A 17,217-nucleotide genomic window follows, 5' to 3' on the forward strand; every position below is an offset into this window, starting at 1 on the left:
TTGTCATCCTCAAAATTTCTAAAGGCACATGAATTTCAAAGTAAAGAGAGAATGCCTGCATCTAAATAATGTTCCAAAACCATTACCATTCCTGCTATTAAACAGATATACAGTACTACTTATTAAATGGAGATAATTTTTAACCTTTTTAAAGAGTGTTTACTATAGTACTAGTCATTTTCTAAGCCTATGTAAATGTGCAGATTTTACTTATTCCTCAAAACAGTCCCATGTAAAATTATTACTATCTGCATTTTACAAAAGGGAGAATTAAAGCATAGAAAGGCTAATCAATTTGCTCAATATCAGTGAGTATCACAGCAAGGACCTGAGCCTAGAGGCAGGCTGGCTCCCAAACCTATGGCACCGCTCAATCAGGCTGCCTTACTCTTACATCAAGCTGATGACAAGAAAGGCTCACAAAATGTCCTGTAGAAACTTCTTTTCCTGCTGCTATACTGATACAATAAGAAAACACTGGTGCAATAAGGATAATGACATTACTCTTCAGTCTGTGAGATGTACCACGATATTCTGAAACTGCAACCAGTACAATAAGAAATTAACTTCAAGTTTACTCTGAAATTTTTTAAACACATAAAGAATGTCTCAAGTCAGCAATGGATTGTAGCAAATTTACCTCTAACATTTCAAAGTTCATTTTTGAAAACTCTGCATACATCTTCAATATAAGTAAACTAATAAATGACTCATGAGACATTTACCATTTACAGGCACATTTTTCCGGTATGTTATTGTAAAGGACCAGAAATACCTACACCAAGGAATAATTATTTACCATGTATTCTGATATCTGCAATGTTACAGTTCTGATCACAAACAAAGATGTTAAATGCATTCAATTCAGCTGTGACCTTCAAATCAAACACATCCTCCTGGGAAACGGTGCTGGATACTGAAAAGTCACAGAAATGTTGTAATCAGCAAAGTGCAAAGATAACAGGACACACAAAATAATCATTTAAATCATTAAGACTATGTAAAGTACAATGTGAAACCAAAAAGTTCCCCATTAAAGTAACATATAATTAATACAGATTTTGACTCAATTTTAGGGTGTCAATCAGACAGAAACTAACATGTTCCCCTTTAAGAACAAAGATAAATATTAGCAGCACTTTAAAACTACAATTTGCAGGACAGAAACCTTACTAAAATTTTTCTCATGGGAAAAACAGAAATCCTGTTTTTAGAATCTTATTTTGAATTCCTTTTTATATCATATATTAAAGCAAAGAATAATTAATGAAAAGCAAAAATGAATAATAAAATTCATATGTACCATGGCACATACATGTAATTATCTGCAGAATCAATTTCAGTAGGTTATATAAAACGAATTCATAGAGAAGTGAATACAAATGGCAAAAGTTAAAAAAAATTTAAAAAGAAATATCTCCTGGTATGCGTGTGTTTTGTGTGTTTACGAATCTCAATTTAATGGATTCCCTGAATCTACATTTGTGCAGGTCCTGATTAATAAAGTTAGAGAGTATTTTGCTACAACCCTGTCCCACCTGAAGGAAACAGAGCCTTCTTAAAACACAGCAGGGGCTGGCGCTGTGGCACACGTACTAGGCTGAACCTCCTCCTGCAGCACCATGCAGCATAACCAAATGATAAAAACTCACTATATAACAAAACTTGAGACTGTTTTCTTTGGTCTAATATTATTTGTAGTATCATTATGCTCTTAAAACTGTATGTATGAAATACATGAAATTTGTTCCCTTCATATAAATAAAGGTAAAAAAATAAAATAACTTACATACTACAAAGAAAAATAATGATTTTCTGTAATTTATTCAACTAGATTCAAATAATCTAATAAAGGTCTAAAAATTAAAGTATTAGATATTACATATATATATATATATAAAATATAACATGAAAAATATCCAAATAGTTCTTGACTTAAAAAGAACCATATGGGGCAGGAATCATGGTGCAGTGGGTTAAGCCTCCACCTGGGTTGCCATATCCCATACTGGAGTACCTGGTTCAAGTCCCAGCTATGCCATTCATCTGATACAGCTTCCTGTTAATATGCCAGGAAAGGCAGCAGATGGTGGCCCAAGTACTTAGGTTCCTGCAACCCCTGAGGGAGATGCAGATGAAGCTCCTGGTTTCTGGCTTTGGCCTGGTCTAGCCCTGGCTATCAGAGGCATTTGGAGGGGAGTAAACAAGTGGATGGCGATCTCTCCTTCTATCACTCTCTGGTACTCTTTCAAATAAATAGATTTTAAAAACAGGCACATGTTGTTTATTCACAAAGGCTATTTCCAATCTAACATTTTTTTATATCCTAAGTCGTATCTCTAAGGAACATGGTGTGTGTGATCAACATACAACTTTGTTTAGAAATCAAATTCCATCTGTCTCTCCTGTGAACTCCCTTCTTCGGTGTCTCTTAAAATACTTAAAATTGTTGGGGCTGGCACCGTGGTGCAGCAGGTTAAAGCCCTGGTCTGAAGCACCATATGGGCTTCAGTATCCCATATGGGCACCAGTTCTAGTTCCAGCTGCTCCTCTTCTGATCCAGCTCTCTGCTATGGCCTGGGAAAGCAGTAGAAGAAGGCCCAAGTCCTTGGGCCCCTGCACCCACAAAGGAGACTCAGACGAAGCTCCTAGCTCCTAGTTTCGGATCAGTGCAGCTCCGGCCATTGCAGCCATCTGGAGAGTGAAGATGGAAGACCTCTCTCTGTCTCTACCTCACTCTGTAACTCTGTCTTTCAAACAAATAAAATAAATCAAAAAAATACTTAAAATCGTTGAGTACCAGGTAGAACTACCTGAGCAAATGAAACAGACATGATTATATCCATATTCTAACTTCTTTTCTCATTGTCAGTGAACTGAAGACTGCAAAGAAAAGTCAATGTAGGGTATACACAAATTCTATTTTATGTAAAATCTAGAGAGCAAAATCAAATAGTAAATATATATTAAACTTTTTTAAAAATTCCTCACTCAACTGCCCTATAATCCCAGAAGGACAAAATTTGCTTTATTTTGAAACAAATCTAATTTATCAGATCAGCTCCACTGTCAGGGTGCTAAATATTTATCTCAGTTTCATATGTAAGTTACTATATGTTGACCAAATTTCAGATACAAAGTAGGGGACAATGACTCAAAAATGAATACCTGCTTTAACAGCAACACTTCTAGACTCTCCGACAGGTGGTTTCAGCTCAGAGGAGGAAGGTGCAGAACATGGAATGGCAGATGATAAAAAATCCATAAATGAAAGTAAAGCTTCCAAATGAAGGACTAAGTCTAAGGACGTAAATGAAACCTAAAATAATGAAAATAGGCAGAATTCAGATATGGTAACATTTTTACCTCAAGCTTCAACATACACAGGTAGCACAAGAATGCTCCAATTTTCAAGAAATAGCTATTACAGTGTCAACCTTTAACAGACAATAAACCAACATTCTGCCCACTCTCAGGTATCATTATAATTATAACCTCAACAAAACCTGATGAGCTTTAAATAAAGGTACAAGAATTATTATCAGGCCTTAAACTACATTTCAGATGATTCCATGACTGACTACTTTTGCTCAAATGGACCTTGAGCAATGTCTGAACCAGGTCATGCATTATTTTTCACCTTAATCTTATTCTAACTGTAAAGCAAATACATAATTCAAATAGTTAATGCTTTTATCAACACTGGGCCAGATGATCACGGTGGACAGAAATTAACAAAACACTCTTAAAAATGGATGATTTGTATACTCAACAAGTAATCATTAATTCACATCTTGGAAACAAATAATCTTGTAGGAATCAATCACTTTTTTGTATGAATTATATTTCAATTCCATAACTATTTTATCTAAAAAATTAGATCTGTTGGTACTGCCACCCTTATTCTAATATTAGAACTCACACTTGCACAACTGAAAATGGCCATGAAGCTATATTTAATCACTCAGACAACCCAGACTTACCTTCAACTTCTGTTTAGTACTGTCATGAGTAGTTCTGAATTCTGGTCCATCACTTTCTGCCTACAAACAGTGGAGAATTAAACCCCTGGGTTACAGACACTAAAAAAATCACACAATTAGAAACACATCATCTTTCTTTTTATAGGATGCATATAAAGCAGTATACACCAGTTTCTTAATGGTAAAGAACATGACAGAAAACTGACAACATAAACAGTCCTCACAACCTACAGAAACAAAAACTCAAATCCCTTATCCTACTCTGGAGGAAATGCTAATATATCTAGATTAGGCATACTAATAATCTAAAAGATCAGAAAAAATGCTAGTACATATAGACTATAACACACTTCTATTTAGACTACAGTGGGCCTTTATTTATTAAAACAACCTAGAGTAATCAGAAGGTTAATAAAGTACTCAGGATTTTCAGATACTTCCATACAACCGAATCAACAAATTCAATCAACTACAATCAACAAATTCAGAAAGAAAAATTTTAGAGGAAAAAAATAAAGTATTAAATAAAAGGGAGATAGATAAATACAGATGTAACTTTACATATTAAAATATGAGAAAACCTTAAAAACAAAACTAGGTACCTTTGTCAGTAACATCTTTAGGAGGGGCTCATCAGTTATATTAGAAGAACTAATAATGTGAAGAGGTTCTCCATTTGAACCTGGTACAAAACAAGACAAGGTTTGATCCATTAAGTCTCTTAAACATGTCAAACATACATATTGTTGTCAAAACTCGTAGAATTATACATTAAAAAGGGTGACTCATACTGTACATAAATCATGCCTCCATAAATCTGGCTTTCAAAAAAAATAATGAAGTTCCATGAAAACATCGGAGATGGTACCAGTTACCACCTTTATAACATTTGGTACTAACAGTATTATTCTCACTTAAGTAAATCATTAAAAAAAAGCTATATTATAATAGTCGGAATTAACTCAAGTCTACTTTACTTAAATATATCCCACAGTGTCCCTATAAATGTTAAACACCCACAGCAACTTTAAAAGTTGGCTTGGTACAATTTAGAAAGTGAATTTAAAAGGTGGTAAGACATCTATTAAACAATAACTTAGTATTTATTTGGAGGGGATTATAGGTAATTTTTAATTAAAGTTTAAATGATTCCTTCTAGATGTTTTTAATTTTTCTATACTTTTTGATTTTTGTTTTTCCAAAGAATATATTAGTATAATTGAGAAAAATTTCTAAAACTCACATAATTTAAAAATGAATAGTAACAAATAAAAGTTAGGTTTCCTATTAAACTAAAATAATTTTTCAAAAGGAGTCCTGGGTTCTGTAACTGGGAGTTTCACCTGGATTCTGATTTCCTATGATGCCAGTACTCGTGGCAAAGTTATAATAAAATGGCATCTTTTACAAGTCCTGAAGTGTTATAAACACTGAAGACATATGCTTCATTGATTTGGATTTTTAGATAAAAAGATATTTTTTTAAATATACTGTTGGAGGGACCAGCGTTATGGCACAATAGGGCACCAGCATCCCATAGGGGCACTGGTTCTAGTCTCGGCTGCTCCTCTCCCGATCTAGATCTCTGCAATGGCCTGGGAAAGCAGTAGAAGGTGACCCAAGTGCCTGGGACCCTGCACCCAGAAGACGCTCCTTGCTCCTGGCTTCGGATAGGCTCAGCTCCAGCGGTTGCAGCCGTTTGGGGAGTAAACTAGTGGATGGAAGACCTTTATCTCTCCTCCTCACTGTCTGTAACTCTACCTCTCAAGTAAAATCTTTTAAAAAATGCATATACATATAGATATACTGTTGGTTTATGATAACTACATAAAATGGTAGAATTTTTTAAATATCAAATCCTTTGTACTAATGTGATGAATTTAAATAATGGTGACATAAATCAATATGTTTAATACTGATAAAAAGGTAAAGACCATCAGCCTCCTAAACAATTTACACAGACAATACTTAACACTTACCAGTGAAATCAAAGCATCGCATACTAATTTTTTTTAGATAAGCTTTAGCAGTCATGTCATAAGTTCTAACTTGAGCTTCCACTCCAAGCTGTAGGACATTGAGTTCATGTAAAGGTCTTCCTTTCTTTTCTGTTTTTTTCACCAAAGTAACAACAACCTAGAATAATGTACCAGAATTACCACAAACTAACTCATTAATACACAATGAAGATAAAGTCGAGAAAATTTAACAACCATCCAGAGTGATGTTACCAAGAGACTAATATATTATAAAGAAATTTGCTTTCATCTGTGCCTGAAAATTGCTTAGCCTTATTTATATCCCAAAAGGCACATTTGCTTATTTAAACTTTTGAGGCATCACCACTAATTCTAGTAGTTTTAAAAGTACAAAATAAATAAATAAATAAATAAATAAATAAAAGTGTTGGGGGGAGTTCATATTATTCCTAGAAGTTCTAGTCAAATGGTTAGCCTTTCATCTGAAAGTTCATGAGAACAGCAGCCAAGCTTTAAACAACTCATAAGGCTTGCTGGTCCTACTGACATTCTGAGTTGTCAAGGTTTCCTAGTAGGCATAGTGCTGTGTAATGCAGATGTTTAGCAGTGACCCGGCCTCAATCCACCAGGTACCAGGCAGCATCCTCTCCTGGTAGGGGCTGCAAATTTTGCTTCCCCTCCACCTCAACCACTGTCCTAAGGGAAGGTAATTATTGTAATAAGCATTGCAAGTGATATTACAAAGGATTTAGGAGTCTTCTATGTACTTAGGTTAATTAAGTAAATTTACAAATAGAATGATTTACCAATGTTTCAATTATCAAAGCTTAAATACCTTCAATAACTATGATATTAACCAGAAAAAACATAAGTTTATCATGAAAGAAGTTACTTTCAAAGCATGTATTTCAATCTTAAAAAGTACAAACTATGTTTAACAGTTTAATTTTTTTTTTTATTTATTTTACAGAGTTATAGATACTGAGAGAGAGAGACAGAGAGAAAGGTCTTCCCTCCGTTGGTTCACTCCCCAAATGGCTGCTATGGCCAGCACTGAGCCAATCCAAAGCCAGGAGCCAGGAGCTTCCTCCAGGTCTCCCATGCGGGTGCAGGGACCCAAGCACTTGGGCCATCCTCCACTGCCCTCCCAGGCCACAGCAGAGAGCTGGATTGGAAGAGGAGCAACCAGGACTAGAACCTGGTGCCCATAGGGAATGCCAGCACCGCAGGAGGAGGATTAACCAAGTGAGCCATGGCGCCGGCCCCAACAGTTTAATATTTTTACTCAGAACAAAGAATAAAAGCACTACACAGAATTGAATAAAGGCAGCACTGGAAAGAAGTTCTTGCAGGTGTCTATACCCACTCTGCTTTTCTGCACAGACACTTATGCTCATTTCCTCCTCCTACCTGGTCCTAGGACCTTTCCTGATCTCCTTCTCTCTATTAATTTTCTTCAAAAATCCAACTCAAACGTCCTTCCTCCAGGAAATCTTTCCTGACTCCCCAAGTATGCCTAAATGCTCCCTCCCTACCATCAACATCACAAGCTCCAACAGTACTTTATACACATTTTTAGAACACTTTAAAAAAGTTTAATCGCTTGTTTTCTTGTTTGAGTACAGAGTCTAAGTCTTACACCAAGCTCATACAATGAATACTTGTTGAATGCTCAGTGTGTGAATAAACCAGAGGAAAATCCAATTTTTCCTCAAGCAGCTCTAGATGGTAAGCCGACAGCAGTAATGTAACATTTTTAAAAAATGTAGATGAGGCCAGTGCTGTGGCGTAGCAGGTAAAGCCACCGCCTGCAGTACCAGCATCCCATATGGGCTCCGGTTCAAGTCTCGGCTGCTCCACTTCTGATCCCACTCTCTGTTATGGCCTGGGAAAGCAGTGGAAGATGGGTACTTGGGGCCCTGCACCCATGTGGGAGACCCAGAGGAAGCTCCTGGCTTCGGATTGGCCCAGCTCCAGCTGTTGCAGCCAACTGGGGAGTGAATCAGCGGTTGGAAGACCTCTCACTCTCTCTCTGCCTCTCCTCTCTCTGTGTAACTCTGACTTTCAAATAAATAAATGCATCTTTTAAAAAAATTGTACACATGCTATTATTTACTCTATCAACAGTGCCTATACTTGCAAAAGGGTTTCTATCACTATTTCCCATTCCTTACTTTCTAATGTGAAATTCGCAGCAAGTCAGATTCCACCTGTCCTATAGTCACTAAAAAGCATGATACAAGGAAATGCTACCCTTTTCTCTGTGATATGATATCCCTCTAATATATCATCCGTAACAAACTCTAAAATTTTAAAACATCACTGCTATATGTTAACAGCCTATATAAGACTTTTTATCCACATCATTAACCTATGCTTATTTTAATAGAGGATGCTCTAAGTATCTATTATTTATTCACTTTGTTTTACGAAAACAGATGAAAAGTACAGACCTCTTTAATTTCAAAATTCAGGAGTATATTGATGATGTCCACAGATCTCATTGCTTCCATTCCAACTATTAAGGTGTCCTGTGAGGCATGTGCATCTCGATGGGGGACAGAGATCACATGGTGCTCTTTAATTTCACCTAAAGATGTTTAAAAGAAATTCATTCACTTCTGTTCAAGTATTTCTTCCATAAGTACTTAGAGGACATATATGTGTGTTCTGGACCTGGCATAGCCACTGAAAATTCACAGATCAGTAATAGCTCTTGCCCTAAGAGAACACTCAGGTTAGTACTAGAGACAAATACTAGAGAAGGTGTCCTGGCCCAGCAGGTTAAACAACAGCTTATAACGCCGGCATCCCATTATCACAGCACCTGGTTTGGGAAGGCAGCAAATGATGGTCCAAGTACTTGGGCCTCTGCTACTCATTTGAGAGACCTGGATGGAGTTTCTGGCTCCCGATTTCAGCGTGGCCCTGCCCTGGCTGGATGGAAGATCTCTTTCTCACTCTCACTCTGCTTTTCAAATAAACAAAAATATCTCTTTTTAAAAAAGAGATCAACAGCTTTAAGATAACAAATACCTACTCATATGAAGAGGGAAAATGTTAGAAGGGTCTATATAAAACTCTTAGGAAGCACGGGTTAAGCTACGCCATTGTTATGAAAGAAAGAAAGGCTTAACCGAGGAGGCATCATTCAAGCAGGGTGGAAGACCCTCCTTCCACAGAGAAGACTTCCAACAAAGAAGGGTAGGAAAGTGTGGGAAATCACAAGAGATTACACATGGCGGGTTCTGCATACAGAAGGGATTTGGATATGGTTACATCATGAGGAGGATATCAAGTAGCAAGGCTGTAAAACAATATAAAAAAAAAAAAAAAGAGAGAGAGAGAGAGAGAGAAGTTAGGGGCTGGTGCTGTGGCAAAATTCTGGCCTGCAGCACCGGCCTCCCATACGGGCACCGGTTCAAGACCCAGCTATTCCACTTCCGATCCAGCTCCCTGCTATGGCCTGGGAAAACAGTAGAAGATGGCCCAAGTCCTTGGGACCCTGCACCCATGTGGGAGACCCAGAAGAAGCTCCTGGCTCCTGGCTTCCTATCAGTGCAGCTCCAGCTGTTGCAGCCAATTAGGGAGCAAACCATCAGATGGAAGACCTCTCTCTCTCTGCCTCTCCTCTCTCTGTGTAATTCTGCCTTTCAAATAAATAAATAAACCTTAAAAAAAAAAAAAAGGAGAAGTTAAGGCCTCTTACACCATACAAAACAAATAAAGCTCTTTGGTGCTGTTTTTCTGAGAGTTCCCCTAAAAGTGCAAAAAACTGTTTCCAAACTGTAACACATAAAAACAATGACAGCTACTGTTTGCTAACGTAATTTGTGCCAGATACCATGCTAAGGGCTGCACATGGATTGTCATACAAAGTTCTCACAACTTCCTTCGAGGAAGTTTATCATCCTCAGTTCACAGATGAGCAAATCGGTTTGGAAAAATGTACCACGTTGTCCAGTTATTACACAGATGGCAACTGGTGAAGATCAAGTTCATCAGTCTGACCTTATTTCCTTCATTCTCATCTATCACTCAATATCACCACATCACTTACTACTGTGACAACTAATGCAGCATACAGGAACCCTGCAGTATAAACCACACATACAAGCCACTGCTCTTAATTACTGCCCTTAATAAAACAAGACTCTGGCCAAGATTTCTTAACTGTCACCTTACCTAGCACTGTTCCAAGCATAATGTGAAGCAGGAAATTTCCAAACATATTGTGAACCAGGCAAAAGAAATCTAGCAAATATTTTGTTTTTACAAAACATTTCCTGGAATAGGCAAAGATTTCTTAAGTAGGAAACAAAAAGCACTGATGTAAAAAGACAGTAAGTTGGAATTTATTAAAATTAACAAATTCTCTTCATCCGAAGACCCAATAAGAAAGTTAAAGGCAAACCACAGGCCAGAAGAAGGTATTTTTGTATGTACAGCAACTATATACATGTAACGCACTGAATTTCCAAAAGGTTTGTGTCCAAAATCAATACAAAATCTACCGTATATCAATAAGAAAAAAATGATGAATACTTCAATAAAAATTAGTCAGTAAGCTTGAGAAGTCACATCACAAAAGATATCTATGTGGAAGTTTAATCACATAAAAGTGCTCAACTTCCTCTGGCCTCAGAATCAGCCCTAAAGGCATTCGGATCTGGCTGAAAAGCCCATGAGAGTATTTCAGGCATGGAAAGCCAAGACACTCTGGCAAAAGATCTCTGCGAGTGAGATCCCAGTGGAAAGAACAGGTCTTCAAAGAAGGAGGTACCTTTCTCTGAAGGGAGGAGAGAACCTCCACTTTGACTATGACCTTGTCTAAACAAGATAAGAATTGGAGAACTCAGAGGGCTTCCATAGCCTTGGAAACTCATGACTGGAGCATAGGGAGAATACTGATGCCACAGACAGGAGTGTCAATTGGTAAAGTCAACAACAGGAGTCACTGTGCACTTACTCCTCATGTAGGATCTCTGTCCTTAATGTGCTGTGTATTGAGATTTAATGCTATAACGAGTACCCAAACAATATATTTCACTTTGTGTTTCTATGGGGGTGCAAACTGTTGAAATCTTTACTTAATGTATACTAAACTGATCCTCTGTAAAAAAAAAAAAAAAAAAAAAAAAAAAGAAATTATCAACTCCCAACTTGACTCTCACTGGGATTAAACATGACAATAGGTCTGATCTGATTTCATCATCATTTAAAAAAAAATCATCTATTATTTTTCACTTTATGTTTCTGTGTGGGAGCAAACTGTTGAAATCCTTACTTAATGTATACTAAGCTGATCTTCTGTATATTAAGATAATCGAAAATGAATCTTGATGTGAATGGAAGGGGAGAGGGAGTGGGAAAGGGGAGGGTAGTGGGTGGGAGGGACGGTATGTGGGGGAAGCCATTGTAATCCATAAATCGTACTTTGGAAATTTATATTCATTAAATAAAAAAAAAAAGTGCTCAACTTCATCAGTAATCAGGTAACACACAAACCATAGTGGGATCCCACTGTATATGTATCAGAATGGCTAAATTTAAACACACAGACAATTCAAAGTACAGGCAGAATATGAAATACCTGGAACTCTGATATACTGTTAGTAGATAAGTATTTGGTATAACTACCACTTAGAGAGCTGGCTGGTATAATCTGACATGTGCTACTGAAGTTAACTGTAAACCTACCATGACCCAGGCATTCTACTCTTACCCACGTAGCCAAAATAAAGGAGTATATGAGTACAGCATTACCTCCTTTATCACAGAGCATTCATTCAAAGACCCCAAGTGGATACCTGAAACCAAAGGCAGTATCAAGCCCCACTCAGATGTGTATCATGATTTTTCATATATATATGAGGGTACTTCAAAAGTTTATGGAGCATGTAATTAAAATCTAAGTTCATTTTTGTGCAAAAATCTTTGAAATTCATGCATAGTTTTTAGATTTTTATGTTTATATAAAATGTATAATTTTAAAACAGACTATTTATGTCACATAAATATCTTTAATTTTAGGTTAACTGCTTATAGTCAGCAAGATTACCAAGTGTGACTCTTAAGAATAACTTAGAGACTGTCACTAAGAGGCAAGTCTAAAATTCTAAGACTCATCAAAATTTCAGATACTTGAATACTGTAGCTATTTTGCTAAATTTTAAAGTATTCCTTTACTTCCCACAGTATAGTTTTACTTTAAGTCGTCAGTACTCAAAATTCAAATAGAAGCAAAATAATTTTTTCTTCCACTCATTTCTTTCTTCCAACTAAAAATTCCATCAGGAAATAAGGTGGTCAACTGATATCAACTCATTTTTATAGTAATAAAATGGTAAACCATACTCCTTAAAATACTTTTACTGTTACCAAACTGTAGTATTACTCATACACTGGAAACAGGGACATATGGCAACCCAAAGATACCAATACTGTACTCATATGCACAGACTTCAAAAATTTTGTACCAAAATAAAATTAACATTACATTTCTCCACAAGTATATTTGTACATACCCATGATAAAGTATAATTTACAAATAAGGCAAGTAAGGTATTAACAACAGTAACACAATAGAACAATTACAGCAATATCCTGTATAAAACTGCAAGCATCAACACTGTTGTGTTTTAGGGCTATCATTAAGGGCCACAACATTTCCTGAACCCAAGCACAGAGACACCATCACAGGACAATCAAGACTAACTGATGGCTAGTGTGTACAGTATGAGTATACTGGGCAAAGGAATGATTCACCCCCCAGGCTAGACAGGCCAGACTGGCACAAGACTTTTTATTACTCAAACTACATACAACTTAAACCTATAAACGGTTTCCTTCTGAAATGTTTCAGTTCATATCTCCAGACGTCAGCTGACCATGAGCAGCTGCAGAGACCTTGAAACCCAGGGAGAAGGGGTAACTACTGAATGCCAAGGAAACATAGAAGAACACCTACAATAGATTTGTACATGACACAGCCAGACACACTGGAGAATAACCAAGCGTCCAACAAAAAAGAAGGGATAAAATAAATTTTGAAACACTTAGGGGGCTGGCACCGTGGTGTAGCAGGTAAAGACACCGCCTGTAGTGCCAGCATCCCATATAGGCGTGGGTTGAAGTCCCGGCTACTCCACTTCTGATCCAGCTCTTTGCTGTGGCCTAGGAAAACAGAAGATGGCCCAAGTGCTTGGGCCCCTTCACCAGCGTGGGAAGACCCAGAGGAAGCTCCCGCTCCTGGCCGTTGCGGTCAATGTAGAGTGACCCAGCAGATGAAAGACCTCTCTCTTTTTCTCTCTCTCTCTGCCTCTCCTTCTCTCTCTATGTAAGAAACACTCAAGACAACTGAATACTGCACAGGACTACAAAAAAACAAATCACTGTTATATAAAACATTGAGAAACCTCACCAAGTGCTGAACAAAAGTCAAATGCCAAAGAGTAAATTCTGAATACTCCATTTATGTGAAAATCAAGAAGAGGCGAAACTAATCCACCTGCAGTGTCACGAGTTAGCATGGCAGTTACTAAGGGTACATCTAGGGGCAGGGTGGGTGGCTGCTACTGACAAGGAAGGGGCAACAGAAAGTCTTCTGCAGAGAAAAGTGCTATATGACAGGTCTTCAAAAAGCTCATGGAGGGATCGGCATGGTGCAGCAGGTAAAGTCACCACCTGAGACAACAGCACCCTATATCAGCACTGGCTTGAGTCCCAACTTCTCCACTTTGGATCCAGCTCTCTGCTACTGGCCTGGGAAAAGCAGCAAAGACAGTACAAGCATCTGAGCCCCTGCTAACCACAAGGGAGAACAGATGAAGTTCCTGGCTCCTGGCTTTAGCCTGGCTCAGCCCTGGCTGTTGCAGCCATCTGGGGAATGAACCAATGGATACATCTCTCTTTCTCTCTCTCTCTCCATCTTTCTCTCTTTCTTTCCCTAAATCTGACATTCAAATAAATAAATCTTTAAAAATAAAAAGCTTACTGAAAATGTGATTATGAAAAACTACTGATACCAAAAATTTTTGTACCAAAATAAAACTCATACTACCTTGTTACAACATATATGAAGAAGACCTAGTTGGAGGCAGGAAGAAGGGTAAGACATCAGTTTGAATAAAGTCCCTATTAGAGCAACATGAATTCTGCTAAAATGGAAACAAGAACAAACACCAAAATGATGAAGCCCAGATAGAAGACTGGTGAAATCACTGTTGCTTTACAGAACATTTATTGGGATACTGCCCCAAAGAAATCAGCAGTTTACAAAAGGACAGCTTGTTTTAAGAAGGGATGTGACAACGTTGAACACGAAGCCCCAGGAGCAGCCCACATCAATACGTAAGGAAAACATGAGCTCTGTTTGTGCCCTAAATAAAAGGACCAAAAATCACCACAATTAGCCAGCACCACAGACATCTCAACTGACTCGGCTGACAATTCTGACTGAACAATTCAAGAGTACCCAACTTTCCGCATGACGGGTACCAAAACCCAGATGAGCTGCAGACAGGAGCAAGGCTATCAACGGAAATTTTCAAAACATGGGGACAAGATCCTGAAGTGTTGTTTTTTTTTTTTTTTTTTAAAGAAGTGTAACAGGAGATGAAAGGTGGCTTTACTAATAAGATTGTGGAAATGAAGCACAATAAACCAATGGCTACCAAGAGGTACAAGCAGTGCCATCAAAGCAGAAGTGGACTTGTTAAGAGTAAAGGTCACGCCAAATGTTTTGGGAGTTGCTCAACACATTTTGCTTGTTGACTTTCTGAGGGTCAAAGAAGGAAAACATCTGCTCTGGGAAAGCCAGACATCCAGTAGCAACACCCCTAGGAAGGCTTCGCCCGAGAGTCCTGCTCCACAACACTCCTGCTCATTCCTCTCATCAAACACAGACAATTCTGCCAGAGATTAAATGTGAAATCATTAGGCATGCATCTTAACAGTCCCTATTGGTTCCTTGTGACGTCTTACGTCTTTTCATGGCACTTGTTTATCTTCAGGTAATAATGTAAAAATGACTGAACTTACATGGTTAAATTTATCAGATCCTCAGTTCTTTGGGGATGAACTGACTAAAAGATTATAACATTATTAATAAAAAAAATCCATTTTAAATTTTCATTGTATTTAAGAGGCAGAGAGAGAGACCGACAGAGAAAGATGTTCCACCTACTGGTTCATCCCCTATATGGCTAAGGCTGGGCCAGGTCAAAGCCAGGAGCCAGGAACTCCACCCAAGTATCCCACGTGGGTGGCAGAGGCCCAAGCAGTTGAGCCAACACCTGATGCCTCCCAAGGTGTACTGGAAGCAAGCTGGATCAGGAGAGTCAGGCCTTGAAACAGGCACTCCAAGTATGGAATGAGAGCATCCCAAGTGGAGTCTTAATGCTGTACCAAATGCTCACCTCTACAAAAGTATTCTGAACTTGAAGGAGACACTTATGTTAAGAAATACAGTCTTTTAGTATTAATTGTTAAATTAACAACAGGAGTCTCTGTGCACTAACTCTCCATGCAGGACCTCTGTCCTCAATGAGTTATAAGAGTTAACTGTTAACAGGCAAGACCTCCCTTTCAGACCAAAGGGAGAGAAAGTTTTAAAGTAAGAACACAGCTTTCCTCATGGGCATGTTTACCTCAGAAAAACCACTACCAGAACATGCCTATGACTATAGACTTCTAGTTTAGGCCACCAAAGATTAGAGATGGAACTTGAGCATCCCCTTGACTTGCATCCTCTGGTCTGCTTGAACAAAAACCAGGAGGAAAAGAAAGCTAGGCATCAGAAGCAATGTGAAGATAGGTGGCAGGCCTATTAAAGGCAGCTCTGTACAGTGATCTGCCATCAGGGAGACCCAACAGGCCAGTCCACTGCAGTGGCTTTCAATGTGGTAAGCCTGGGCTTCAGCAGAAGTCAGCTTATGAAGAGCCCTGGCAGCTCTGCCAGCCAAGAGTTGGATCACTAAATAGAACTGACTTGGTGTTGAAGGATGCCCAAGTCCATAGATCTTGCTGGCTACAAGCTGAAAAGCTCTTCACTCGACCCAGCTTCCAAGGTGACCACTACTGCTGAGGGGATGGCCAAGTAGGGTCAGTAACACTGCAGGCAAAACTGTAGATTTCCTGTTAGAGTTGCCACCTGCCTTTACCTGGCCAGCTCTCCTCCCAAGCCTACTAGGCAATGGAAGTCAACAGGGTGCTTTCCCAAGAGGTTCACACCTCCCTTAGGATGTACCCCATGTGAAGAGATAGGTAGGTCTGGGCCTCAGGCCAAGGCCTTAAAGCCCACCAGATTATTATCAAGCCCTTCTGTCAGTTTCTATTTGCCTCTCAATCGAGAACTTTTTCGTGGCTTAGACAGCACCTCTCTTATGTTCTCTAATAATGACTTTGTCTTTTGTTCTAGACCCTATCTAGCCCATCTGGGGCCTCAATCCTTTGTAATCATAGCCTCTACTCTAACATCCATGGCTCTACTCCCGACCTGTGTATACTGATGGTCCTCTCCCCCACTCAAGGTTGTATGATTGTTCAGGATACTCTCTACAAACAAACCTCTCTACCTGCAAAAGATGAGTGGCCTTTCTCCTGGTCTTGGTTGGGATCAGCTTTAAACCATGTCCATCAAACAGTCTGCACAAAGGTCCAGAGACAACCTCCCCCCCCCACCCAGTTTCCTCTCCTCTTTGAAATCCTCTCATTAGCTGGTTAATGCTACTCTTAGGATCATTGGTTGCTACTGTCACCCTGTCTTTTATACTACAGTGTCTGTTTAAGTGTTTACAGCAGGTGATACTGGAATGAACCAAGGCCTTCAGCAACCAGGTGATCAACCAAATGCTGCTGCAAGGACATACTCGGCTCCCCACCCAGGAGACAGCAGCTAGAGATATCACCCCATGCCAGCGAAGAGTACCTTGTCTTCCCATGTCAGCAGGAAGTAGAGCTAAAGACAGAACATTGTCCCTCTACTCCTCCTGGACTTTTGGGACTAATGTAATCCCATACAACTCCTGCTTTATAAAAAACAAAAGAGGGGAATGTTAGTAAAATGGCACAGTCTTATCTCTGCTGCGATCTACACCCTGACACCATCCTGGGCTCTAGCTCCTGCCGCTGCCACTGCTGGAAGCCAGGTGGCCACATGGCCCAACCACCAGTGTCAAGCTCCACCCCATCCTAATGGGATTTGCTGCTCCTACTTCCCTGCCCACCCCTGGCAAAGTTTTAAAAGGACCTGT

General features: G+C 38.9%; 1 protein-coding gene across 5 annotated transcripts in view; it reads right to left on the reverse strand.

Moving 5' to 3' along the window:
• Positions 1 to 17,217, reverse strand: part of VPS13C (vacuolar protein sorting 13 homolog C) — a 207,616-nt gene that overhangs the window by 81,231 nt on the left and 109,168 nt on the right. For all 5 annotated transcript variants that reach the window (XR_007910408.3, XM_051822342.3, XM_051822343.3 and 2 more), the window contains 6 exons: positions 8,416 to 8,552; positions 5,963 to 6,119; positions 4,586 to 4,665; positions 3,984 to 4,043; positions 3,169 to 3,319; positions 800 to 916 (listed from right to left, as the gene is read on the reverse strand). Coding sequence is in view for 4 of the 5 variants with exons in the window: in XM_051822342.3 (XP_051678302.3) it covers positions 800 to 916; positions 3,169 to 3,319; positions 3,984 to 4,043; positions 4,586 to 4,665; positions 5,963 to 6,119; positions 8,416 to 8,552 (702 nt within the window). In the remaining variant the exon portion in view is untranslated. The remainder of the gene's footprint in view (positions 1 to 799; positions 917 to 3,168; positions 3,320 to 3,983; positions 4,044 to 4,585; positions 4,666 to 5,962; positions 6,120 to 8,415; positions 8,553 to 17,217) is intronic.

The sequence above is a fragment of the Oryctolagus cuniculus genome, chromosome 12 (genome assembly GCF_051225735.1).
Source record: "Oryctolagus cuniculus isolate XC-2025 breed Fujian yellow rabbit chromosome 12, ASM5122573v1, whole genome shotgun sequence".
Taxonomy (NCBI): domain Eukaryota; kingdom Metazoa; phylum Chordata; class Mammalia; order Lagomorpha; family Leporidae; genus Oryctolagus; species Oryctolagus cuniculus.